At 53.1% G+C, this 25,297-nt stretch overlaps 4 protein-coding genes and 1 long non-coding RNA gene across 21 annotated transcripts in view; 2 read left to right on the plus strand and 3 right to left on the minus strand.

Moving 5' to 3' along the window:
* Nucleotides 1-666: 666 nt before the first annotated feature.
* On the minus strand, nucleotides 667-2,923 carry RNF227 (ring finger protein 227). The gene is made up of 2 exons (XM_005657036.4): nucleotides 2,416-2,923; nucleotides 667-2,316 (listed from the first exon to the last, which is right to left on the minus strand). Exons 1-2 carry the CDS (start codon nucleotides 2,921-2,923, stop codon nucleotides 2,261-2,263), a joined length of 564 nt encoding a protein of 187 aa, XP_005657093.3. The 3' UTR covers nucleotides 667-2,260.
* CNTROB (centrobin, centriole duplication and spindle assembly protein) overlaps nucleotides 2,741-25,297 on the plus strand; it is a 69,575-nt gene continuing 47,018 nt past the window's right edge. For 4 of the 15 annotated variants that reach the window (XR_014821816.1, XR_014821814.1, XM_084986052.1 and 1 more), the window contains exons 1-9: nucleotides 2,741-3,173; nucleotides 7,134-7,168; nucleotides 20,413-20,497; nucleotides 20,745-20,826; nucleotides 21,299-21,455; nucleotides 22,607-22,723; nucleotides 22,952-23,068; nucleotides 23,742-23,840; nucleotides 24,782-25,018. Coding sequence is in view for 10 of the 15 variants with exons in the window: in XM_084986052.1 (XP_084842178.1) it covers nucleotides 3,119-3,173; nucleotides 7,134-7,168; nucleotides 20,413-20,497; nucleotides 20,745-20,826; nucleotides 21,299-21,455; nucleotides 22,607-22,723; nucleotides 22,952-23,068; nucleotides 23,742-23,840; nucleotides 24,782-25,018 (984 nt within the window). In the remaining 5 variants the exon portion in view is untranslated. Of the gene's footprint in view, nucleotides 3,174-3,498; nucleotides 3,667-6,583; nucleotides 6,702-7,133; nucleotides 7,169-17,745; nucleotides 17,801-17,832; nucleotides 18,963-20,412; nucleotides 20,498-20,744; nucleotides 20,827-21,298; nucleotides 21,456-22,502; nucleotides 22,724-22,951; nucleotides 23,069-23,741; nucleotides 23,841-24,781; nucleotides 25,019-25,297 lie in introns of those variants that run through there. The other 11 variants (XR_014821815.1, XR_014821817.1, XM_084986051.1 and 8 more) reach the window with 8 other exon arrangements.
* KCNAB3 (potassium voltage-gated channel subfamily A regulatory beta subunit 3) lies at nucleotides 8,023-15,392 on the minus strand. 2 transcript variants are annotated; one of them, XM_013990045.3, is made up of 14 exons: nucleotides 14,766-15,392; nucleotides 13,274-13,317; nucleotides 13,148-13,185; nucleotides 12,836-12,915; nucleotides 11,501-11,545; nucleotides 11,359-11,403; nucleotides 11,101-11,144; nucleotides 10,820-10,906; nucleotides 10,464-10,549; nucleotides 10,196-10,316; nucleotides 10,017-10,111; nucleotides 9,816-9,939; nucleotides 9,297-9,385; nucleotides 8,023-9,037 (listed from the first exon to the last, which is right to left on the minus strand). In XM_013990045.3, the coding sequence occupies exons 1-14, from the start codon at nucleotides 15,005-15,007 to the stop codon at nucleotides 8,960-8,962; spliced, it is 1,218 nt and encodes a 405-aa protein (XP_013845499.3). In that variant the 5' UTR covers nucleotides 15,008-15,392; the 3' UTR covers nucleotides 8,023-8,959. The 2 variants fall into 2 exon arrangements, with proteins under 2 accessions (XP_013845499.3, XP_084842188.1); XM_084986062.1 differs by having other exon boundaries at nucleotides 10,196-10,549.
* LOC146398392 (uncharacterized) lies at nucleotides 8,906-13,506 on the plus strand. The gene is made up of 2 exons (XR_014821824.1): nucleotides 8,906-9,094; nucleotides 13,278-13,506. It is a non-coding gene; the product is annotated as an uncharacterized LOC146398392 (long non-coding RNA).
* On the minus strand, nucleotides 15,965-17,615 carry TRAPPC1 (trafficking protein particle complex subunit 1). Of its 2 annotated transcripts, XM_005657035.4 has the most exons (5): nucleotides 17,580-17,615; nucleotides 17,371-17,469; nucleotides 17,152-17,222; nucleotides 16,675-16,813; nucleotides 15,965-16,388 (listed from the first exon to the last, which is right to left on the minus strand). In XM_005657035.4, the coding sequence occupies exons 2-5, from the start codon at nucleotides 17,467-17,469 to the stop codon at nucleotides 16,260-16,262; spliced, it is 438 nt and encodes a 145-aa protein (XP_005657092.1). In that variant the 5' UTR covers nucleotides 17,580-17,615; the 3' UTR covers nucleotides 15,965-16,259. The 2 variants fall into 2 exon arrangements, with proteins under 2 accessions (XP_005657092.1, XP_084842191.1); XM_084986065.1 differs by lacking the exon at nucleotides 17,152-17,222.

A 25,297-nucleotide genomic window follows, 5' to 3' on the forward strand; every position in this document is an offset into this window, starting at 1 on the left:
CTCTCTCTCCCTCTTTTTAAATCTTGTGACTTTTTCCTTTTTCTCCGTTTCATTAATTGGATCATCAACTAAAACTCCAAGGCTTTTTCCAACCCTAACCCCAGTGTGATGAGCTCAGTGTAGAGATGGAAGCTGACCAGCAGGATACCTCCACAGGCCTCAGACTGAGATCAGAGAAAGAGCAGGGCTTCCTGGACAGAAGTGTAGTAGGAGGGGTGCCTGACAATGTTCAGAACTGTCTCCCATTCATCTTTTTGATGTGCTTTCCACCGTCAGGTTGCCTCGTTCTGCCAAGAGTCAGTAGAGGTCACTACAGCGTCACAGGTTCTGTTGCAAATTTGCAGAAGTGTACTCTTTTTTTCTAAAGCGTCTGGGGGGTAGGGGGCGGTCAGATCTGCATAGTTTGCCGAACGTTTGAACTGCTAGACATTACACCTTGACATGTTGTTCAGTACCAGAGCTGCTCAGAGGTTTAGAGACTACACGCTTAATTGTTGAGGCTATTATACTAAAAAATAAAAGGTAATTCCATCAAGCATTTACTGAGTACATACTAAAAACCACGGCTCTTGTCCTTGGAGATGCAACAGTAACAATTCAGTTACTGCTCTCATGGGCTTACAGTCTAGTGGAGGACACCAACAAAACACACTATCAGAAAATAAAAACTGAAAAAATTAAACGAGGCTTTATTTTACAGAGGGTCGGGGGAGGTTCAGTACTGAGAAAGGCCTCCCGGAAGAGGGAATATTTGAGAGTTAAGGACAGGAAAAAGGCAAAAATACAGTTACAAAAATAGAGGTTTATTCTTAAATTCACATTTTTAATTGGGAGGAAAATGCAACACTGTAAACTATGGACACTTAAATTTTTTTTCAGTAACTGAATGTTACTTTAACCTTCAATGAAATAGTAAGTCATTTATACCAATTGGTTTTAAACATTCTACCCCACAGATGGTGACACTCTATAGACAATCAAGGACCCGAACCAATGCTTCTTACAATTTTATTGCATCACCTGGGATTCTTGTTAAGATGCAGTCTGGGAGTTCCCGTCATGGCTCAGCAGAAACGACTCTTACTAGCACCCATGAGGACACAGGTTTGATCCCTGGCTCGCCAGTGGGTTACGGATCCAGCGTTGCCATAAGCTGTGGTGTAGGTTACAGATTCCGCTCAGACCCTGTGTTGCTGTGGCTGCGGCTACAGCTCCAATTCAACCCCTAGCCTGGGAACTTCCATATGCCATGAGTGTGGCCCTAAAAAGACCGAGGAGGGAAAAAAAAAAAAAAAAGGCAGAGTCTGATTCAGTAAGTCTGAAGTGGAATCCTGAGATTTTGTACTTCCAACAAACTCCCAGTGATGCTGATGCTGCTGGTCCTTGACTATAACTATGCCATCGTAAGATATTAACAGGATGTTTCAATGGAACTCATGCCATAATATAGGTGGGCGTCCAATTATGGGACACAAGTTTAAAACTGTATGATGAACATCTTATTTTCAGTGGTGACAGTGTTTTCTTGTGACTGTAAAGATAACAGCGGGAGTTTACAATCTGATGCCTTTGCCAAATGCCTCTCTCTCCTATCTTTGGTAGGCCCTAATGAGGTGACTCAGATAAAAGCCCTTTGGACCTTCTCATGCCTGCCCTTACAGGCTGAAGGGTAATTCTGAAATGATGCAAAACGCCTAACCTCATAAGTAGGGCTTCATCTTGATAATTTTAGGAACACAGTACTGGGAATGGGGAGACAGTAGGCATACTAGTGGGGGTAGGGGATGGGGTGGGAAGGGGTTTGGTTGATTCTTCTCAGTTCTCTTAGGTGCTAGAGAAACGAGATTAACATGCACGAAAATCAGCCTCTTCTTAAAAATCACTGACACAGAATAGCTAAAATGGGACCTGTTGCTCCCGCACAGGAGAGCTGCCCTGGACAGAAGCCAAAGTCGCAGCTAGGGAAACAGTCTGTCTTCTTCCCACGGGTACATCGACTGTTTGTATCATCCCTGGGCCACTTCATCCTGAATATGTGAGGCTGGCACAGTCAGAAGATGGGGGCGATTCGTCTAGGAGCCTCCCCAGCTCAGTATCAACACCTCCCAGGGCGTTCCCTCCTGCCCTTGGCTCACCTCCCTCATCAGTGCCAATCCCGGATGTGAGAGGGGGTAGTCTTGGCACCCGCTCCCTGTACTACAGCGGGGCCCTGAGAATGCAGCTCCCACCTTCCTTCTGCCACAGCTTCAGGGTTTCGCAGTTACAGCGCGCAGCGGGTCATGTGGGCCAAGTCCTTGATCTCCGGACAGTACAACACTGGGGGAAAGAAGGAGGGTTAGTGGCGGCGGAAGGATGCTGCCTACTCAGGCGTTCCGGGGTCCTCTCCCGCCACAGCCACCCCGGGCCGTCCCTCACCGTTGCAGGGCAGCGGGCGCCGCCAGCGGCGCGCGGGCGCCAGCACCTGGGCCCAGAGCCGCCGGAGCGCGCGCCACCCTGCGCTCCTAGGCTCCGCCCCCTTCTCGCTCCCCTCTTCCTCTTCCTCCGCCTCGCCGCTTTCCTGGACCCGGCCACCAGCCACAGCAGGTTCGCGCTCAGCCCGCGCCTTTGCCTCCAAGCGCGACCACAAGTCCTGGTCCAGGGCGACCTCCGTGACCCCGCCGCGCGGGAGCGGGGTGGGCGCGCGACAGAAGGGGCACGTGACGACGCGGCGCAGGCGCACCACGCGCGCGGCCGCCCCGCCGCTTTCGCCGCGCGCCGCCAGCTCGCGCAGACAGGCAGTGCAGAGCGTGTGGCCGCAGCGGGCCCGCGCCGTGCCGGGCAGGCGGCGGGGCGCGCGGACCCCGAGGTTGAAAGGCCGGTAGCAGATGTTGCAGTCCAGTTCGCCCCGCTCCGGAAGAGACGGCACCCTCACCAGGAGCTGCATTGTGACCGCCGCGAACTCGAGGGCGTCGCCAACGCGGCTGGCTCCTAGGACAGAACGAGCGGGCCCGTCCTGGGGCCCGCGCCGCGGCCTCTTCCCCCTTTTAATATTGAGAGCCCGCCCGTCGAGGCGTCACGCGAAGGTCGGGCCACTCCCCGCGGCGGCACGCGTGGGGGCGGCGGAGGTGCGAGGACCGGAATGCGGCCGATGGCAGAACGGGCGAGGCGACCCAAGTGGCGGCACGACTGGAGAGGTGGGAGGCACAGCACCCCACTCCCTCCACGCCTTCCTTTACCCCCCACGCAAAGCCAGGGCTCCTTCATCCTGTGTGCAAATCCCCAGCACCCTACCTGAGCCCTGGCCCGCGGCCGCTGGCGCAGGGCTTCTCACGCTCTCCCATGACCCCACCCAAACATGCTTCCTAAGCCGGTGGTCCTGCCCGTTCTGCCCAGTCTTTAGTGGGCTCCTGGGCGTTTCAGCAGATGCTGCGCTCAGTTTTCCCCATTAGATTTGACCTCCTTGTGTTCTTGTAAGGCCGGCTTCCCAAATTTTATTTTCCTCAAACTCTCAACTCCCAGCTGACGTCTCAGCCCGTGGAAGGACCTAGATTCCAGGCCCGAGGCCCTAGGAATGCTGGGAATCCTCTCCTGCCTGCATAGCTAGGCCTGGTCACCCACACACCATGGTGGCTACAGCAAAGCAGCACAGCCTGAGTTCTGACTCAGAGGTCTGACTTCCCCCCACAGGTAAACAGGACATAGTACTCCCAGCCCACACTGCCTCGTGGTGCCACCCCCACCCTCCACTCCCCAGCCACCTCCTTGCCCTCCTCTCCCGGGCCTGCAGTCCTGAGTCTGTTGGGAAGGTTTATAGCGCAGACTCTAGACCCAGGTTACCCGTTGTGATACCTTGAGCAGGTTTCTTAACTTCTCCGGGCTTTGGTTTCCTCATCTGCATAAAATGTGGTTGATGATAGGATTGAATCAGCTCTGTATGTAAGGTGCTTAGAGTGATGCCTGCCACACAGTTAACACCGCATATTGGCTATTATCCTGTGTCCCAGCCTATGTTGTGTTCACTTTAACTTCTCGGTACCCAACATTTTCAACACCCATCTCTTTTGGTCAATACAAAATGGGCTTTTCCACACCCATGGCGTTTACTGGCTTTAACAGGCAATGTAAAGCTGGTTTTTATTTTATTTTTTTGCTTTTTTTTTGGGGGGGGGGGCACACTCACGGCACATGGAGGTTCCGAGGCTAGGGGTCCAATTGGAGCTGTAGCTGCCAGCCTGTGCCACAGCCACAGCAACGTCAGGTCCAAGCTGTGTCGGCCACCTACACCACAGCTCACAGCAGCGCCAGATCCTTCACCCACTGAACGAGGCTGGGGATCGCACCTTCGTTCTCATGGATGCTAATCAGATTCATTTCTGCTAAGCCACGATGGGAACTCCCCTAAAGCTGGTTTTTAAAACTAGATTCTTAAAGCCTTTGAGTTTAATCTTTTGTGAGGAGGCGTACCATTATGTTTAATTATTCTATCTTTTCAGGACTTCTAAGTCATATTGTCTTTCTGGTCACTTGGGGGAAGCTAGCTACTTATTCCCATGATGCTGTCATAATTCAAAACTTTTGAGGAGAAGTTCTCTCTGCATTGGTGCTTCAAGATCGCCTCACATTTTTTGATTTCTTTAGTTGATTAAGTCATAATCGTTTAAGGTATTTGATTATATAAATGCTCCCAAAGCATTTGACATCCAGAGCCCTTCTAGGTCCAGACCTGGCTCTCCGGCCACCTGCTCAGCTTCCTTTCTTGTTTATCAAGAACCCAAGCTGATGATCTCCCTGTAGGAAGCAGCATCTCTTCCAGTGTTTCCTGCCTCTTTCTTTACCCGAGTCCAGAAATCTAGGAGTCCTCCTTGACCCCTCCTTCGCTTTCAACTTCCTTCACCAACTTACCACTAAGCCTGGTACATTTCGCCTCCTAAGTATCTCCCGAATTTGTCTGCTTTTCTTCCCCTCTGGTGTAACATCCTAGTTCAAGCTACCACCATCTCTTCGGTAGACAGGAGCCTCTTAACCAGTCTGTCCAGTCATCCTGGCCTTCTGCAGCCTTCCCGCCACACTGCTTGCATGATCTTTCCACAACTGAAGCCCAGTTATGTCCTAACCACCTACCCCTTTCATTCCTGCTGAAAACTTTTTAATGTGGTAGTAGTTTTAATAACCCCAGATGCCTACAACATGTGACTGCTGCTTCTCCCATGAAGAATTAGGGGCGAATTCCCTGTCCCTTGAATCGGCTAACCTCATGATTTGCGCCAATAGAATGTGGCGGGAGTGATGTGTGAGTTCTGGAGGCTAGGTCCTTCAGAGGTGTTCCAGCTTCTGCCTTTGTCCCTCAGGAAGCTCACTGGTGGATTGAAGCTGCTTGGAGGAGAATGGAGGAGCCCCAGCCAGTAGCCAAAACTAATAGCCAGATGTACCAGTGAGGCCATCGGGTTTTTCTGCTCAGCTGCCCTGCCAGCTGAATGTAGCCACACGAGAGCCCAGGTGAAAACAGCAGAGGAAGCCCCCAGCCAACCTACAGAATCATGGAGAAAAATAAAAGCTGTAAAAAAGTTGTTGGAGTTCTCATCTGGCTCAGTGGTTAACAAATCCCACTAGGAACCATGAGGTCGCGGGTTCGATCCCTGGCCTAGCTCAGTGGGTTAAGAATCCGGCATTGCCGTGAGCTGTGGTGTAGGTCGCAGATGCGGCCTGGATCCTGCTTTGCTGTGGCTGTGGTGTAGGCCAGCAGCTACAGCTCCGATTCGAACCCTAGCCTGGGAACCTCTATATGCCGTGGGAGCGGCCCAAGAAAATGGCAAAAAGACAAAACAAACAAAACAAAAAAGCTGTTGGAGTTCCCCTCTGGCGAAGCGGATTAAGGATCTGCTGTCGTCATTGCAGCAGCTTGGGTGATGCTGTGGCGCAGGTTCGGTGTCTGATCTGGGACCTTCCACATGCCGTGGGTGTGGCCAAAAAGAAAGAAAAAAAAAGTTGTTTCAAGCCACTCTAATTTGAGGGTGATCTGTTGTGTATCAATAGATAACGGATTTAGAGGGTTTCCTCCTGTCCTTAGGATAAAGATAATACCCTGCAGTGCCCTCTAAGGCCCAGTGTGTTCTGAAGCCATGCACGTCTCACATTCTGCCTCTGTTCCCTCTTTAGACATGCTGGCTAGGGTTCCCTTCTGCCACAAGCCTTGCTCAGATGCTGTTCCCCTCCCCGCCGGCTTTTATCCCAGTCACGCTCCTTCATCTTTCCGCACTCAGTGCGGCATCACCGTGTCAGATGCCCCTTGTGGACTCTGCCAACACCACCTGCTTTCCTCTGGACTTTGGGCCACTGGAGCGTGTGTGTGTGTGTTTGGGGGTGGGTTGTTTGTCTTTCCCGTCTGCGAACTCCACAAGGATTGTTCTGAGTCTGGTTTTGTTCACCAGTGACCCTGTGCTGCAGCACAGTAGAACTCAGTAAATAAATACTTGTTAAATTAATAGGTGAGTGATAAACAAGGTAAATGAGGCATGACAATAAAGGAAGTGGCTTTTTTGGGGTTTTTTTTTTTTTTTGGCCACACCCCCACCACGTGGAAGTTCCCGGGCCAGGGACTGGACCTGTGTCACAGCAGTGACTCAAGGTGCTACAGTGACAACACTGGATCCTTAGCCCACTATGCCACCACGGGAACTCCCAAAGGAAGGTTTCTTACACGAGGTTCCTAACTGCCTCTGAAGGTAATTCTAAGAGGACTTTTTAAAATGTTTTGAGCCACAAAGAGAAGCATCATTAAAATAAGTTCATGGGAGTTCCGGTCCTGGCTCAATGGTAACGAACCCGACTAGTATCCATGAGGACTCGGGTTCAATCCCTGGCCTCCCTCAGTGGGCTAAGGATCCGGTGTTGCCGTGAGCCGTGTGGACCGCAGATACGGTTTGGATCCCACCTTACCATGGCTCAGGTGTAGGCTGGCAGCTGTAGCTTCAGGCTAGGGAACTTCCATATGCCGCAGATGCGGCCCTAAAAAGAAAAAAAATAAATAAGTTCATGACCCTCCAAGGTAACTATTTAAGGAGAGTACTATTTTGAATTTATAAATTCTGGTGTGTTTGTTACAGAGTAGCGAAGCATGGTTTAGTCATGCCTTTTCCCCTTTGCTTCCTCCACAGTCTTCCAGAAGGAGTGGGAGATGCCGGGAGTGGATGTGAGTACTCATTAGTTGTTCCGGTTGGTTGCTAATCCAGTAAATGGCGTGCTCCTGCCTTCTCTTTTGGAAACGTTTTCCTCTGCTCCCTCCGCTTCAGGATCCAGGAAGGCCGAGGACGGAGAGAAGGGAGGTGGTGAGGTTCTATTTTAAGAGAAGCAGAGCTCATCCTCTGCTGCCTTGTGATCTTTAAAGGTGGTGACTGTCCCCCGGCTTTCTGTCCCAGGGCAATCAGAGTTCTTTGGGGAAGAGTGAGGCCAAGTGTCTGATACAATCCCATTTGATTCTGCTTTTCTGCCACCCTCACGCCTGAGTTTTCACTTGTTTTCTTGACAATAACTCTTTCCCTCTCTGTGTATCATTTCAGCCATAGACCAGTTTTCATGGTACCGCTCCTTCACCAAATCCCAGAGCCTCAACCTCCGAACGGCCCCACCCACTCAGCCAGGAGAAAGCCACCCCCCAGATGGTTCCCTGGCATGTGTGGGTTGTCAGGCAAGAGGGAAATGAGAAGCATGGCTAATGTAACTTTCAAAACAAGCCTAAGAGTGTCAGAGGGTGGAGCAACAAAAGCTATGAAGCCGGGTCCCTGGGTTGTAGGCCTGTGGTGACTGAAGGAAGAAAAGTGGCCTGGCGTCTCTGGTGCCTGGGCCCTCGGTGACAGGGCGACCAGGAGCACGAAGCCCAGTCGCTGGGGTAAATGAGCAGTGGAGAGAAAAGGCAGTACTGGAGCTTTCTGTTCTGTTCTTTTTTGTTGTGTTTTAATGAAGTACTGGATCTTTCTAGTGGTGGGGGACTGCAGGGCCAGATGTGTGAGACAGATCCTCAACCCCAGCAATCTGAGACTCGGCAGGTGATGATGAAGCTGCGATTTTATTTACAGTTCCCTGGGAAGTCTTACACGGGAGGGGCCTTCCTTAGTGCTTTGAGAGCATTGCGGGGAGGAAGGCCGCAGCCCCCCACCGCCCGGTGGGAAGGCCTGCTCAGGGCTCCTCCTTGAACTTTGTATGTCAGCGCCAGTTCTCTGCTGTGACTTGATGGCTGTCCCTGTTGCCTGTGAAGCGGCACAACTGCTTTCCCAGGGTCTTCCTGGCCACTCTTGCCAGGACACGCTGTCCATGGGCCATCTGATTTCCCTAGTGCCACCGTACTCCCCATCCTGCCCCTCCGGGCAACAACAAAGTATCACCACTAGTTCTTGTTTTAAGCCCTCCTCTAACTCCTGGCTGAGGCTGGGTCCTGGTTTCCCAAAGATTATCATTTACGTCCTGCCAGGACCAGCCTGGCTTCCTTTGTGTCGCATAAGGTAAGAGCCCCCATTTCCTTTGTTCCAGAAGACATCATAGCCCACTTCTTTTTAGGTTGTTACCCCTTGATGACATTTCAGGGGCCACTTTTGAGGTACTCTGCGTGGGTCTTGTATCTTTGCCTGGGTCTTTTTTTCCCCTGGGCCTCGGCAATTAGGGGAAGAGGGAAGGGAGCGAGACCAACTGGTGGAGAAGGGGCCGCCCAGTAGCTCCAGCCCAGGATTAGCAAGAGGGCCTAGGAGAACGCGGCAGGGGGCGGCGGACTACTTTTCCTCTCAGGCCCCACTGCGGGAGGATATGGCTTGGTTCATGCGACCGCTACTCGAAGCCGAAGCCGGAACTCATTAGTGGGCGGGGACGCCTTGGCTCCGCCGCTGCCGCCGCGGCTGCCGCTGCGCGGAGGGATCCCGAGCAGCGAGAGGGAGGCGGGGAAGAGCGACTGGGGCTGGGGGCGGGGGGTGCAGCGGCTCCGGTCCCCGACGGACTACTTCTTGGGATGCGGTTTGTTGCTCAGGAGTCCGTCAATCTCCATCACGGTCTGCGGAGTCAGCTGGCTCAGCACCTGGAGGAATACGGGGACCTGGAGAGGGCAGTACACGCAGGGTCGCTGCAGAATGGGGTGAGGTTCAAGGACCCCGGGAGGCCAACTGGCAGGCAAAGAGTCGCAGCTGTGCCCCTGCCTCACCTTGTCCTGGGACTCCTCATCTGCAAAGCGAGGGCCTTGTAGTGGGTGACCTCACAGGCCCATTCTGAGTTAGATGCCGTGACTACTGGGGAAGGGGACAGAGATGGGCTCGGGCTCTGAGTTCCCCCGCACTCACCTGTAGGGCGCCCAGGTGTTCCATCAGCTGCTCTGCACTGGACACCCCCAGCAAGACCGAGCTGACACCCTCACTGCGGAGACACCACGCTGAGCCAGAGAAGGGAAAAGATAGCAAGAACTGATGGGAAACAGTGAGCACATAGACTTCAGCAGTGTCTGGGAGGAGGAGGCCCTCCCTAGGGACAAACCAGCCTGCAGTTGTGTTTTTAGGGCCACTCCTTGTGTTTTTAGGGCATGTGGAAGTTCCCAGGCTAGGGGTCTAGTCAGAGCTGCAGCTGCAGGCCTATGCCACAGCCACAGCCACACCAGATCCAAGTTGTCTGCGACCTACTCTGCAGCTCACTGCAACACTGGATCCTTAACCCACAGAATGAGGCAAGGGGTGGATACCTTATCTTCATGGATACTAGTGGGGTTGGTTACAGCTGAGCCACTACAGGAATTTCCAGACTGCAGTTTGGTAGCACCTCAGGAGGAGACAGGGCTCCTGCAGGGCCCAGGGCTGGCAGTGTCTCACCAATAGCAAGCTGTGCCACAGTGCAGCCCAGCTGGTGAGCGATGGGGAGAAGGTCCATGACTTTGGCTTGTTGCTTCTTGCCGTCCTCACTCTGCACTTTCCTGTCTTTGAGCCACTGGTAGCCCTGGAGGCCAAGGAGAATCAGCAAAAGACCGCTTCTCAGATAGTCTACTCTGTCCATCCTGAGCCCCCCAGTCTCACCTTGACGGTGACCTTGCAGGTGTCTGGGACTTGCCCGTCATACTTGCTAGTGATGAGGCCACAGGCCAGAGGGGACCAGGTGACTGAGCCAACACCTACGAGGAAGAAGATTGGATGTGGGGAAGGGATCTAGGCGATGGGGAGGCCGAGGGAAAAGTAGGGATGAGGGGACTTCGAACCAATCTTGTGGTAGAGCTCTGGCAGCTGCGTCTCCACCTTCTCTCTCTGGAACAGATGGTGCTCAGCTTGTTCACACACTGGAGGAATCAGATTGAACTGTCTGGCCATGGAGTAGGCTTCCTGGGTTGGGGTGCAGAAGAGACGGGGGTCAGAGCTTGGCTTCCACTTTCTCCCACTCCCCCCCGCCTCCAGTAGAGTGGGGTTTGGAGCAGTCATGTGAAAAGAGGGAACAAATTGTGGGACGGGGGAAGTGGCTGGCACACTCACCATGATTTCTGCAGCCCCCCATCGGGATGTCCCCCAGTATAGGGCCAGGCCCTGGTTGATGACATAGGTCATGGCTCGCACGATCTCTAGGCACATAGGAGAGGGAGAGCCTCGTGTCAGACCCCTGGCATCCTGGGTGCCAGATCTGCAGACGTCTGCCTGCCCCACTAAGACCTCACTCAACCCTCTGAAGTCGGAGAGGTTGGTATCTGCTCTTAACCCCCTTCCCTGTCCAAGTCCTGGGGTCTGAGCCTCCACTGTGGAGCTTGGGAAGCCTCCTGAGCAGGGGTGGCTTCAACTGTAGGTTTGAGGAGGACTCAGTTTTGAAGCTGTCAGGGTTGGGGTGCTGCTTTTACCCTCCATGGGACTGTTAGGGTCTGAGCGATTGGCAAAGACGATGTCCACGTATCCCAGCTGGAGGCGCTCCAGGGATCCTCGCAAGCCTGGGGTAGGGGTGGGGAGAGGAAGGTAAGCTCTTCTGCTTCAGGTTCCTAAGAGTTGAGACCTTACCCTTTTGCCATGGCCACCTAAATCCCAGCTTCCCTATTTAAAGCCTCAGACGCAGAGCTTCAGAGAATGTTCCCAACTCTGGCTTCCATATCCAGCTGCCTCAGGTTCCCCAGCCCCTCACTCTCACCTTCAATGATATGTTTGCGGCTCAGGCCTCGCTCGGTTTCTGCTCTGTAGGAAAAGGTAAGTCAAAGATGAGGTGTGTCAAAGATAAGGGACCAGGGCTGGCCTGGAACCACGAGGAACTGGGATTGTGGGGCTCCTCAGGGGCAGGATGTGGAGCTGGGGCAGCAGGTGCAGGGCTGCTGGCCGCCTCCCCCTTCCCATGCACCCTCACGTAGTCTCCACACGTCTTCTCCCCAGGTGTAGCGAGGCAGCCACTTACTGTCCTCCCCAGAAAATCTTGGTGGCGATAACGTAGCTTGATCTCCTGGAAAAAAAGAGAAGTGAGAGAATCAGCAAGAAAAGGATTTTTGGATGATCTTGCTCCCGGCAAGCCGCCCCCGCCAAAAAACCCCATGTCTTACCTCCAACCTTTGTTCTTGAGGATGTTGCCGAGGGTCCTTTCAGCCCTGGAAGGAAGACAGTGCAGAGACACTGACCCCTCCTAGGTGAACTGGTTTCTTTCCCTCCTCCCTACCTTTTCCTTCAGCTCATTTCTTCGCTTGTGAAGTGGAACATAAACCAGTCTGACAACCCCGTCCTAGACTAAATAAGAGGGGCTCCGGGAACTAGGGTTGTAGCCATAGTGTTTTCATCCGTGCATTCAACAAATAGCTGTGCATCGACTAGGTATCGAGCTCGATTTTGGGTGCTGAAGGGATAGAATAGGGTGAGAGGAGAGGGACGGACTGTAGTGCAGCCGAGGAGGACACTGCCGTGTTGGATTCCAGCCATCTGCGTGGCCCTCCCCCTTCTTTTAGCCTCTGCAAAATCCCACCCAGCCCTGCACAGTTTTGCTGGGATTCTGCCTGGTTTTATGGAAATGGTTCTCTGATTGCTATGGTCAGTCCTTGCTAGCTTCCATCGCTCTTATTGGCTGCACACGTCTTTGGCACTTAATTATGAGTTCATGGTGACAAATCCCAAGTTATGGTGGGCTGTTACTGGAGTGTTTTCTTCACGGTTACTCTTTCATATCTTTTGGTTTTGCGGTTATTTAACCTTTCGTGTCTTTTGGTTTGTTTGTTTAACCACTTCGACTGTGAGCTTTCTGAGGACATAACGATGTCGTCCCACAGGCAGGGCCTGCTCTGTGGTAGGTGCTGTTTAGGTACTTAGGTGACGTGTGGAAGAACAAGACAAGTTCTGTGGAGGGAGGCGTCTCCTGGTTGAGGAGCAGTGAACGTGGTCGTGTAAACCAGCAGTTGGTGAACTGTGTGTCAGAGGGCAGCTTAAAGTGCTTTGGGAGCTGAGGTGGGCAGTGCCTACTCTGGGGAGTTGGGCAAAAGCCTCTTGGAAGAGCTGACATCTGGGCCAAGTCTTAGAGATCAGCAGAAGAGTTTGCCAGGGGCAGATCATTCTAGGTTTTGACTACTCCCAGTGTGAAGCCATAAGTGATGAGGTATGGTACGTGTGAAGATTTAGCTTTGTCGTCCTCACGTAGTTGCACATAACTGATGTCCAGGAAATATTTGTTGGTTTTATTTTATTTTGACCATACAGGATGTATGCCCCATGGCCCTCAAAGCTGGACACTGATGTGGGGACTACATTTCCCATAATGCTGTGGGGGCCCATTGGCTGACCGGTTGGAACTTAGTGACCCAGAATTCTCAGGGTTCTTTACGAGGGAGACCTAGAAGCCCTGGTGTTCTCTCAGCCTTCCAAGTGTAACTCAGCTCTTTCACCCCCCTCCTTACTTTCCTGCTGCGTACACTTCGGCCGTGTCAAACAGGTTTATGCCATGCTCATAGGCTACTGTCAGGACATCCTCTGCTGTCTAGGATGGTAAGACAAAGAGTTGAAGATCAACCGCTGGTCTCTCAGTTGCCTTCCTCACTGCACCCTAGCCCATCACACCTCAACCTTGGTTTCCACATTCACTCCTCTCTCCCCATCCTCCAACCTCAGGTCCACCATGCTTGCTGTCCAAACCCCCCTCCAAGTCCGTGTCCCCCCTTTTTGGTTCCCTCCTGCCCCCTCTCCCTGCTTCCAGATCCCATCACTTATACCTCATCTGAGATCTGAGAACCAAATGTGACCCAGGTACCTGCAAGAGAGAAGCCAGGCAAGTGAGACCTGGGGGGCAAGCCAGGAAAGAACACCCCTTTCCTTAATTCCTCTTCTTTCTAACTCACCTAGGCCAAGACAGGACACCCGAAGACCAGACTTTCCTAGGTTCCTAAAGGATACAGAAGCAGCAGGAAGAGGTGGAGACTCCATTAGGGACGTAGATCATCAGCCTCCAGCTCCTCTTTCCAGCCTGAGATGCCCTCAGGGTATCTCAGTCCAAAGAAATTGGACTCCCTATCCGAACTGGACAGTGCTATGGCTATAGCATAAGTGAACAAATAATGACTCTTCCTCTGTAGCCACTGTCCAATGCCTCTGTTCCCTCCTAGCGCATTGAAGACATGCTGTCTGCTTAGTGTTTCTTCCGGTGGGTCTTATCTGTGTTTGAGTCATCTCTGGGATGTGGAGTTGCGGGCGGAGGGTGGCTGGAAGGAATGTGACTGGCTGATTGTATTGAATTTGTGAAAACAGATCTTCAGAGAGTCTTGTGCTAAAGGGCAAACACCGGGCTGACTGGGTAAGGGAACTGAGTCACATTCAGGCACTCGGGCAGGTAAGGGTCCTTGGACAGGCTTGGCAGATGGGCCTCCCCCATAGGCAGGTAGGACACCCGGGTGGGGAGTATGAGAGGAAAGGCCAGTTCTCCCTCTCGCCCTCTGCGCTCCCTCTGCTCCTGGCATCTTGTGAGGTCTGTCTTCAAACCAGAAAGCCCCCTCCTCCCCACCAGCCCCCACCCTCAGGTGGTCGGCTCAGCTTCCCAATCAGGGCTGCCACAAGGAAGGGTCAAATTCCTCAAGTGACAAAGCCAGGTCAGATCAGTGACCTCTGTTCACTCCCTATCAGGGGCCTCCCCCCTCCCGCCTACTGCTAGTCCTTTTTTTTTTTTTTTCCCTGACAAAGCAAAAGACTTTATTGGGAAGGGGCACCTAGGCGGAGAGCATCAGGGTGAGAGAACCCAGAATTGCTCTCCCTGAACTGCTCGTTCTGAGAGCCCAGTGGTTCTCTGAGATGATGAAGTCGGTTGCATTTCAGTCCACCTTCCCCACCTGGCCCCTGGCCCTCAGCGTGGGATTGGGAAATGCGGTCCACCCTTCCGTGGGCCCCACTTCCCTCCCCACCAGGAAGGTTGCAGGAGACCTTGGGGCGTTATCTGGGTCAGGCACCCTGAGCAGGCCACAGTGAGAAGCCTTTCCTTCCCCCCTTCTTCCAGGACACGACCCAAGGACACTCTATCCGAGGTGGGGGGTGCACAGCCTGGAGATTGGTGCATCCCTGGCCTTCCTGGGGGTGCGGAGGGAAGCTTGGGAGCATCCCTTGGGTTTGACAGACCCCCCCCCCCCCACCGTCGTCAACCTTGGTAAACCTGATTTTCTACTAGTCAGGATCAACGGACGTCAAGAGAGGGACCAAGTAAGGGAGTGCCAGCGATGGGAAGAAGAGATGGAGTGAGCCGGGACCTTCTTAGCGAAGTTTAAGGGGGTCCTGGCAGCATCCCAGGAAGCCTCAGGGGTTAGGAAAGGGGAGCAGGTCTAGTGGGCTGCCTGGCCACCCCCATACCTGTATTTCATGCCAGTGCCTCGGCCGGTGCTCTCTCGGAGGGCCCCAGCGGGCGCTGGGGGTCGGGGGACCACCGTGGCCCGGGCCTTGGGGCCCGAGCCTCCTCCCCCGGGAGGATTCCCATGCCCCCCGCCGACCGGCCCGCCGTTACCGCCCCCGGGGCCCGGCCGGGGTCCACACAGACGGTCCTCACTGCTCCGGCTGCGAAGGTTCTGCTCGGTACATGCGATTGACACCTGCATGCCGGCTGGCCAGGGCGGAGGAGGGGGCTCCGAGGGGGCGGGAGGAGGAGGGAGCAGGGAAGCCCGAGAGGAGACACCCGAGGATGTAGTGGCGCGAGCCCCAGGAGAGCGGGAAAGCTGAGCCAGGCAGGATCCGGCCCGCGGGGGCGGGCTGCTGGAGGTCGCGGGGTTTGCAGAGGAGAGGAGAAACGCGGGGGGGCGCCACGAATGGAGCGGTTAGCATACGGGGACACTGGCGTGGGGAGGAGAGGCGGGAAAGGGATGAGGGGAGAGGTCGAGAGCGATCCTCGGAAGGTAGGAACCTAGGGACGGGGCGTGGGTGGGGGTGTTGATGGAAGAGAGATGCCACCTCAGCCCGAACCGCAGCGGGACCCGCTAGGCTCCCAGCAGCGTCGGCAGCGGGCCCAGCTAATCAACATGCAGACACCGCCCCCTTCATCTGCATAAAGCTGACCGCCTCCCAGCCCAAACCTGCCGCTTATCTGCATAGGCCCCACCTCCCGGAGCTCCGCAGCTTCAGTGCTCTATGGGCCCAGAGGAAACCGAGAGCAGAACCAAGAAGATGGTTCTCCTACTCTCTGGACCCCGAGGCAGGTTGGCCTTCCTCCAACCCAGTGCTATTTCAATCGAGGGGCTTGTTTTATCCCCTAGGGGATCTGGCAAGGTCTGGAGGCATTTTTGAGTGTCACAGCTTAGGCATGAGTGAGTGAGTGAATGAGTGTGTGTGTGTGTGTGAGAGAGAGAGAGAGAGGGAGAGAGAGAGGGAGAGAGATGTGCTACCATCATCTAGTGAGTGGTGGCCAGGACAAAGCACATGGCACTGGTAGCTCCCCCACAAATAGCCATAGTGCTGCCGCTGAGAAACACACAAAGCCTTTTTGCTGGCTCAGGGGATATGGACACACCTTCAGGAGAGTGGCAGGCGCTGATCAACCACTCAAACTGACATGCTCAGGCTCAGAGGGTGCCAAAAAGTTTATTCTGTACTCCTCACAGTGACAGGTAGGGGATAAAACTGGAGAGAGGACCTGGTTTGGAGATGGAGGGACTCCTGCAGGCTTCCTTCCTGTGATGGGGGTGGGAAATGGCACCAGGGAGGGCTTTAGGCTGGTTCTCCTGGGAGGGCTGCGGAAGGGCTTGACAGGATGAGTGGAGTGGGGGCTGGAGCAGAGGGGCTTGCAATAGGGGCCCTCAGGTGAAACGAGAAGGGCCCAAACAGGGATTCTTCTGAGGGAGAGATCGCGTGCTTCCTTCAGCCAGCGCGGGCAGAGAAGAAGGGCAGAGAGCGTACATAGGAGTCCAGGCGGGAGCGGAAGAGCTCACTTTGCACAGTTTGGCCCAATGGGCACAGGGGATTCTTCACCACCAGCTCCACGTACAGCTGTGGAGGGGGAAGGTGTTACAACCAAGCTGTGGAAACTTTTGGTTTTGAACCCCAAACCTAGTATAACCTTAGGATGCACAGGGATCAAGGACTGGGAGGCAAACCCTCCTTGGGGAGAAACTGGTGCTGGGAGTATATAAGGACCTAAAGGGTCCCAAGAAAACAATGACTGCAATAGACACAGTACAGTAGGATTAGGGCAGGGAAGCTGAAGGATTCCCTGGCTCGAAGTGACCATGGCTATTGAAGCTTTGGGGGAAGGGCCTTAGGAACTGGCACTGACCGCACTGTAGATGTGGTGCAGCACATCTCGGATGGGTCCCACGCCCAGGTCAGTATTCATGACAACTTTGATCCCAGTGGGCGTCTCGTAGTAATGGAGCTTGTAACGGCTAGTCTGGAAGGCCAGGAAGCCATCCTTCCTGCAGAGATGAGGAGGATGTTAAGAAATGGGAACAGAATCTCTTCCAAAGAGATACTTCTGATCCCCTCTAGGTCGACTCCCTCTTCTCTAAACATATCGTTTGTAGAAGCCTGGTTGAGTAAAGACGCCTCCCATCTTCACACCTCAATTTAGCCCCCACACCCAACCTCTCTAGCTTCAGATCGGTCCCACCGCTGCTCCTGCCAGCTCCAGCACTCCCGCTCCGGATGCAGCCTCTCTGTCTCTTTACCCTCTCTGGAGGCCAATGTCCTTCCACTCCGGAAAGTTTTCCCCACTTCCCACTTCCCTCCTCCCTCAACATCTGACTCTGCGTACATGTCTAGCGGGGACATCTTGCTGACAAAGGAGCGGATTGAGAAGAGCATCCCGTACATCAGCTTGTACTCCTGGAGGGAGAAGGGCAGAGTTAGCTCTTTGTTAAAGAAGACGCGGTAGGGATGGGAACAAGCCGGGCTTGGCGAGGAGGAGCTGGACTGGGACTATGTGCATTTGGAGATGTGAAGTCATTCAGGATGCAAGGGGCCCACTCGTCACCTCCTCCTTGGGGATCCCCGCTTGTTTCTTGCGGTGCCACTCGCTGTAATGCAGACACACTCCATTCCGGTCAAACAGGTACAGATTGTGGACAGTCATCTGCAGGGCAGAGAATACGAGCCTCGGTCCCGCTCCGCCCACTCTCCGTGGGCGCCAGTTCTCTGTCCGGTATCCCTCCAAGTGGCCGGGGATCCCTTCCCGGGACTCACCGGAACTGCTCCTAGTGCCCGTCACTCGGTACTTCCGGTTTCCGCGGAGCCCCGCCCCACCCGGTCCACACGCTACTGCGGCGGAGGAATAACTCCGCCCCTATGCCTCTCTCAGCCAATCCGCGGCCGGCGGCTCAGCGCACGCGCGCTTAGGCCCTCCGGCTCTAGAAGCTTTGAGGGCGACTGAGAGCAAGGGTTCCTGGGCTGGTGACGTCACCGAGGCGAGCGAGGCGGGGCTGCGGACGGTGGGCGGGAGGCTCCCAACGGTTTTGAGTGTAGGGAAGGGCGCGAGAAGGGAGTTGTCTTGGTCTTCACGGGCTGAGGCTCGGGGGAGGGGGCAATCCCTTATCCCCACCTTGGAAGACTGCGGGGCTGAGTTCTGGAGGTGTGGAGAGTAGTTGGAATGGGGTGGCGGGGGTAGAGGATCTCCGGCTGGGTTGAGTGCGGCGCACTTTTTAGGGACGTCTGAGGGCGTGACCGAGTGTTCGCAAAGTTTCCTTTGGGGTAGTAGGGAGGGAGGGATTCTAGGGAACCTTGCTATGGCTTTCTTCCTGGGGGGGATTGGAGGGGATGTACAGGACAGCTGACCCTGGGTAGAACAGGTGGTGGGCGGAGGGGTGTGGGGTGGTGGGGAACGTGAGGTTCCTGCATTTCTTGAGACTGGAGCCAGTTGAGGGGCAAATAAGGCAGCAGGACGGAATTTGGGTCCCAGTTAGATTTGGGTCCGTTTCACTTTGCACGCACTGGGTGTGATGGCCTGTACCAGAAGTTGATCTGCAGCTTTCAACACTCCAGAGAAACTGCAGTGGTGCTCTTGCCGCGCAGTGGGTCTTCTGTCCCCACCGCCTCCTTGCTGCACCCTCCTTTTGCACCGTTCCCCACAGCTGTGGAAAGAAGCTCTTTTGCCCTCTCCCATGGCCTCTGGAACTGTTGGAAACCTTTCCTCTAACCAGAAAGCCTCCATAACCTCATTCGACAAGGATCCTTTGCTTGGAGGCTTTCTCCTTTCTCCCACATCTTCCTTCTCCGTTACTTTCCCCCCTGGGCTCTCCTGAAGCAGAACCAGGAGTTCCCAGCTCTGCTGTTTCCAGTTGTCTCTTCCCTGTGCTCATGGCAACATCAGCTACCAGCCCCAGTTCACCTCTCCGGGCCAAGGATCTCCTGAGTGAGTCATCAGAAGCTCCGGGGCTGAACCAGGCATCCTCTGAGGTGACCTCCCAGCTCTATTCGTCTTTGCACCTCAGTCGTCAGGCAGAGACCACAGCCCGAGCTCAGTTGTATTTACCCTCCACCTCCCCACCTCCTCATGAGGTGTTAGATGGCTTAGCCCAAGAGCTGAGTCGCAGCTTGTCGGTTGGATTGGAGAACAACTTGAAGAAAAAGGTGAGGGAAGTGTTTTGGGCACCTCTAGAGTCTTGGGATTGGGTGTGGTTTAAAAAAAAAAAAAAAAAGCTGTATTGAGACTTGAACTCCTATCATTGGATTCCTAATTCCTTTTAGCTACACAAGTCAAGTCGTGGTGGTTCCTGGAAGCAAGCAAATGTTTATGAGGGAGCGAGTGGCCTGGCCTCCATAATTTGGAAAATTGTGAAACTTCCTGGCTTTTTTTTGGGGGGGGGGCGGTCAGAGACACCTGGGGGATAATTGCTGTGCTTTGACTCAGACATGGGTGCATAAGGTTTCTTCATCCCAAGAGGGAACTAGGTACCTAAGGAAAATATTCTAAGATCATTCCAGCTCAAAACTATTTTTTAAAATTAAAGTATATTTGATATACAATGTTGTGCCAGTTTTTGCTGTACAGCAAAATGACCCAGTTGTACATACGCATACATTCCTTTTCTTAAATTATCTTCTATCATGGTCTGTCCCAAGAGGCTGGATATAGGTCCTTGTGCTGGACAGTAGGACCTCATTACTTATCCATTCTAAATGTAATAGTTTGCATCTACAAGCCCTAAACTCCCAGTCCATCCCCTCCCCTCCTCCTTGGCAACCACAAGTCCATTCTCTATGTCTGTGAGTCTGTTTCTGTTTCGTAAGTAGATTATTTGTGTCATATTTTAGAGTCCACATATAAATATTGTATGGTATTTTTCTTTTTGCAGCTTACTTCATTTAGTGTGCTAATCTCTAGTTGCATCCAGATTGCTGCAAATGATATTATTTTGTTCTTTTTTAAGGCTGAGTAGTATTCCATTGTATATACATACCACATCTTAATCAGTCCATCTGTTGATGGACATTTAGGTTGTTTTCATGTCTTGGCTCTTGAGAATAGTGGTGCTATGAACCTAGGGATGCATGTATCTTTTTGAATTGTAGTTTTCTCTGGATATATGCCCAGGAGTGGGATGGCTGGATCATATGACAGTTCTATGTTTAGTTTTCTGAGGAACCTCCATACTGTTTTCCATTCAAAACTATTTTGGTTGGGTCATTCAAAATTTGGCGTGTAAGTCAATTAAACATGGTTTGATCAGTTATACATGTTACAGAGAAGATAGTGTCAGATAGAACAAGTATCATAACCAGTTTGCAGAGTTTGAAAAACTGATAGTTGTGGACAGCAGAGTCCTTAGACAGGGCATTTGCTTTTTAGTTGGCAGGAATCCTCACCACTCTTGCCTTCAGGTGCCCCATTAACTCATTTATGCTACCAGTCTGGCTTCTGAAGACATTTGAGTTTCTTATCCAATCAGTTCTGTTTTCTTGCTTTCCCAGGTGCTGAAGTAAAAAATTCTGGGGTTTTAGAGGCTACTGGAGCCATCTCCCCTGGCAGTAGGTAGAATATGGACTGTTGCATCTGATTTCCACGTTGCTTTTTTCTAAGGATGGCTCCAGGCATATCTTTGAGATGGAAAGTGTTCGGGGTCAACTCCAGAGCATGCTCCAGACCTCACGAGACTCGGCCTATCGTGAGTAAACCCTGTCCCTCTAAAGGAGAACGTTGATTTAAGGGGTGGGAGAAAGGAAGTGGGTTGTGGGGCGGGAGGCGGGACCCAGACCTCTGAGATAAGAGATCCAGGAGGCAAGCGCCAGTTCTCAGGGGTGGGTAGGAGGAGTGGGTGATATAGGAAGGGAGGACTTCTCCTCTCTTCTCCTTCAAGTGCCCTGTTCCTATCCTCGCCTGACCCTGGCTGCGGGTCCTCTGGCTGCCTGCAGGGGATCCCCCTACTCCAGGTGCTGGCTCAGAGAGGCGGGAAGAGGACTCCTTTGACAGTGACAGCACAGCTACCTTGCTGAAGTGAGTTCTCCTTGGGGCTCTCCTAGCTGGCTGGCTTGCTTTTTTGGAAAGCCACGTGTTCTCTTTCTTAGTTCTCCTTGTATTGCTTTCGGGTCCCGAAGGACCTGGGATGCTTGTCACTTCACTTTCAGTTTTCATCCTTTCTCTCCCATCTTCTAGCCCCTTTACTCCCCCGGGAACATGGGCACCTGCTGCCTGGTACCTGGCTTTCTCCCACTTCTAGTCCTTCTTCTGGAGTTAGCTTGTCTCCACTGAGACTTGTCCTGCAGGGATTGTGGGATGCAGGATGGAGTGCTGGAGAGTGAATTGCAGAACCTACGTGCTGTCTACGGCTCTGTCCCTCATCTGCCTACCTTTATGGCCTGGGAGAGTCTTGCCCTGAGTTTCAGTTCCTCATTTGTAAAGTGTCACAGTTGGATTGGTGGATCTCAAAAGCTTTCCCAGCCCTAATATTCTCTACCCATTTGCTCAGCACCCGGCCCCTGCAAGACTTATCTCCATCTAGCTCGGCCCAAGCCCTGGAGGAGTTGTTTCCCCGCTACACCAGCCTTCGGCCAGGACCCCCACTCAATCCCCCAGATTTTCAGGGGTTGAGAGAAGCACTGGATTCTGAGCACACCCGTCGCAAGGTGAGATATAAAGTCTTCCTTTGGAAAGCAGCAAAGATTAGAACTAGGGTCAAGTGCTGCAAAGGGTGAAAATTAAGGGCCTGCAAGCTGGGACTTTGCTCAAATGGCTCTTCAGGGAGGCCTTCTTTGACCCTCCTCTTTGGGTGACACATCTTCCCTCCAGGTATTCGTTCTGATCGTTCTGTTATTTCCTTCATACAGTTTCTCAAAGTCTGATATATCTTTTTTGTTCGCCCCTCTAAAATCTAAGGTCCGTGCAGGTCACACCCTACCTTGTTCAGTACTGTCTTCCTAGAGTCTAGAATGTACCTAGTACTCCGTACGTGTACATAGCGTGTGCAAAGCTAGCAGTGATAGAATAAGCTTTATCTCTGTGAACCCCAGCCTGTCCGAATGAAGGACAAGGCAGAGGAAAAATAAGAATGACTGGTTGTGTAGGCCTTTGGGACACTCTCTCTTCCTGTTTTATTTTATTTTTAATTTATTATTGTTAATAATTTTTTTTGCCTTTTTAGGCCCACGTCCTTGGCATATGGAGGTTCCCAGGCCAGGGGTCCAATCAGAGCTGTAGCTGCCAGCCTGCGCCACAGCCACAGAAACGCCAGATCCAAGTTGCGTCTGTGACCTACACCATAGCTCTTGGCAACGCCAGATCCTTAGCCCACTGAGCGAGGCCGGGGATCGAACCTGGTTCCTCATGGATGCCAGTCAGATTCGTTTCCGCTGAGCCACCACGGGAACTCCCTCTTCCTCTGCTTTAAACTGCCTGGGCATGAGTGAAAGGCTTTCTCCTAGATCCTGCTATGAGTCATTGATCGATCGTGTCCAACATGCTTCTTGAGGCAGGAGGAACTGCCCACTCTTTGCAGCATGGGCTGCTGCACCCCCGCCAAAAGCTTCATGGAGATTTTTCTCAAGAGATCTGAGAAGGGGAAGGGCCTGGAAACTGAGCCCCTGCTTCCTGAGGTGGTAGCGGAAGGGACTGAAGGCTCAGGCTCCAGAGCTCCCGATTCTCCTTCTCCAAACCTCTTCTGTTCTGGGACCCAGGCTCCCTGTCTCCAGCTCATTTCACCTGTAGAGGAGCTGGAACGTTTGGTGCTTTGGTCAAACTAAGGATGGCAACACGCAGACTACCCTCCCCCTTCCGGCAGCATTGCGAGCGCCACATTCAGAGCCTGCAGACCCGCGTGCTAGAGCTTCAGCAACAGTTAGCTGTGGCCGTGACCGCCGACCGAAAGAAAGATGTCATGATTGAGCAGCTGGACAAGGTGCCAGGGTGGCGGGATGCGGCTGGGTCGCTCCTCGTGGGGGCGGGGGAACACCGAGGAACAGTGAGTAGGGGGAGGCCAAGCAGCCTTTGCTGGTTCACACCAGGACCTGGGGTAAGTGGGTAGATTTCTTGACTACTGAGAGGGGGTGGCTGTTGACCCTGCTCCTGTGGGAAGAAAGAGAACAAAAAAATTATTTGAAATTCTGTCTGACTTTCGTCTCCTGAGACCCTGGCCCGCGTGGTGGAGGGCTGGAACCGGCATGAAGCTGAGCGAACAGAGGTGCTTCGGGGACTCCAGGAGGAACGCCAGGCGGCTGAACTCACTAGAAGCAAGCAGCAGGAGGTGGGCAACCTGGGTCTCCGATGGCTGGATGGAGAGGGTGGAATCAGCGTTCCCAGCACATTGACCCCAGTCTCGAAGTTGTTGGCCTGACAGTTCTCCCGTTTCCTCTCCCTTGAGTGTTTCTGCTGTCGGACTTGCAGGGTTGATGTCTCCTCAGCTTTTTTTTCTTTGGCTTTTTAGGGCTGCACTCGTGGCATATGGAGGTTCCCAGGCTAGGGGTGGCATTGGAGCTGTAGCCGCTGGCCTACAGCACAACCACGGCAACTTGGGATCTGAGCCACGTCTTCGACCTACACCACAGCTCATGGTGTAATGCCAGATCCTTAACCCACAGAGTGAGGCCAGGGATCGGACCTGCATCCTCACGGATGCTGGTCAGATTCATTTCCGCTGAGCCACGACAGGAACTCCTTCTCAGCTTTCCTCACACCACATAGTCTTATCTTTGGTCCCCAAGTCATTTAGTTAACTCTTGCTTTTAAAGTTTACATCAATGATTTCTTTTTGGTACCTGTGGCGTGTGGAAGTTCCTGGGCCAGGGACTGAGCAGTGACAATGCCAAATCCCTAGCCACCAGGCCGCCAGGAAGCTCCTCCCTGTGAATGATTTTTGAGGTAGAACACACAGGGCTTCCCCTCAGTTCCTCTGTTCTGTGTTCCCCTCCCCCTGAAAGACAGTAACCCGCCTGGAACAAAGCCTTTCTGAGGCTGTGGAGGCCCTGAACCGGGAGCAGGAAGGTGCCAGACTGCAGCAACGGGAAAGAGAGACATTGGTGAGAAGGCTTGCTGGGTTAATTCCAGGAAAGGCTGTTAATTGCTTCTAAGGGATATGGGTTTCGGTGGACTGTGGGAGTTGCACCAGGGCAAAGTTGTTCCTTAAACCCCAGTTCTGCTAGATACTCTACAGAAAGTAAGCTCTGCCACCAAGTAAGTTTGAGAGACTTTGCAAATTGTATCCTCTTACAATCATTTGGGGAATTATTTTAGAATACAGATTTCTGAGACCCTTTCCCGTAGATTTTGATGGGGAGGGGTTGGGGAACCTAAATATTTTCAGAAATTTTCTAGGTGATTTCGTTCAGCCAGGTTTGAGAACTCTGGTCTAGGGCATAGCCAGAAAAGGTGTGGGATGAGACTTACTCAAGTTTCTAATTGCTGAGATGATAAGAGGATTACCCACGTGAATTAGTAGCCAGGTTTAGAATTTCCTGCATGCATGACCCATGCTTGCCACATGCCTGCTGGCACTTAACATTCTTAACAGTGCTGATGGTGGCTGCTGATGGGCTAGGGCAGGATTGTAGGCTGGATCTCCTAATCTTTGTGGAATTTCTTTTGATGACAGTGGTGATAGCTATTGTGTGTTGCGCACTTAGCACACGCAGACACTGTGCTAAATGCTTTACACACGCTTTTAACACTAATCGTCACAAGGTGGGCTGGATACTGTACCCATTTTACAGGTGAGGCTGTTTGCCCAAGAACCCAAAGTAAATGTAGAGCTGGGATTCAAACAGATTTGAACCCAGTTCTACCTAGTCCTGGAGCAGAAACTCTTATTTACCATATTATAATCCTGCGGGCTTGGTAACCACTGTGTTTTAATGGATAATGGATATAATTCTCAGTGGGCACATTGTTTGGGGGTGAGGGGAGCAGATTGCTGGTCTCTTGAGGGCACGCTAAGCATCTTGGTTTTCTCCTGGGGCTCTAGGAAGAGGAGAGGCAGGCTCTGACCCTGAGCTTGGAGCTGGAACAGCAGCGGTGCCGGGCCTTGCAGGAAGAACGGGATGAGGCTCGGGCCGGGCAGCTCAGTGAGCGTCGACACTTGGAGACACTTCAGGCGGCCCTAGAGGAAGAACGGCAGACCTGGGCCCAGCAGGAGCATCAGCTCCAGGAACGCTACCAGGCGCTGCAGGAGGAGAGCCAGGCTCAGCTGGAAAGGGAGAGGGTAAAAGTGGCACTTGGGGCATGGAGAGCAGACGAGGACGAAATAATCGAGTGAGACGGGTGGCGGGACGTGCGGCGGAGTGGACTGGGATGCAGGGTGAAGAACTCTCTGTGGGAGAGAAGACCGAGGGCGTGGGGCCTGCAGGAAGGGCTGGGGGCGTCAAATGCATGGAAGGCCCAAGAGTGAGATTAAACGGAGATGAGGAAATAGGTCGGATGTGAAGTGCGGGGAAACTCAGGGGTGGGCGGCTGAGTCGGGGAATGGAGGTAACCCGACGGA

The sequence above is a fragment of the Sus scrofa genome, chromosome 12 (genome assembly GCF_054392235.1).
Source record: "Sus scrofa isolate SSC_HxYL_T2T_F1_AM1 chromosome 12, Sscrofa_HxYL_maternal_Yorkshire_Landrace_v2.0, whole genome shotgun sequence".
NCBI lineage: Eukaryota > Metazoa > Chordata > Mammalia > Artiodactyla > Suidae > Sus > Sus scrofa.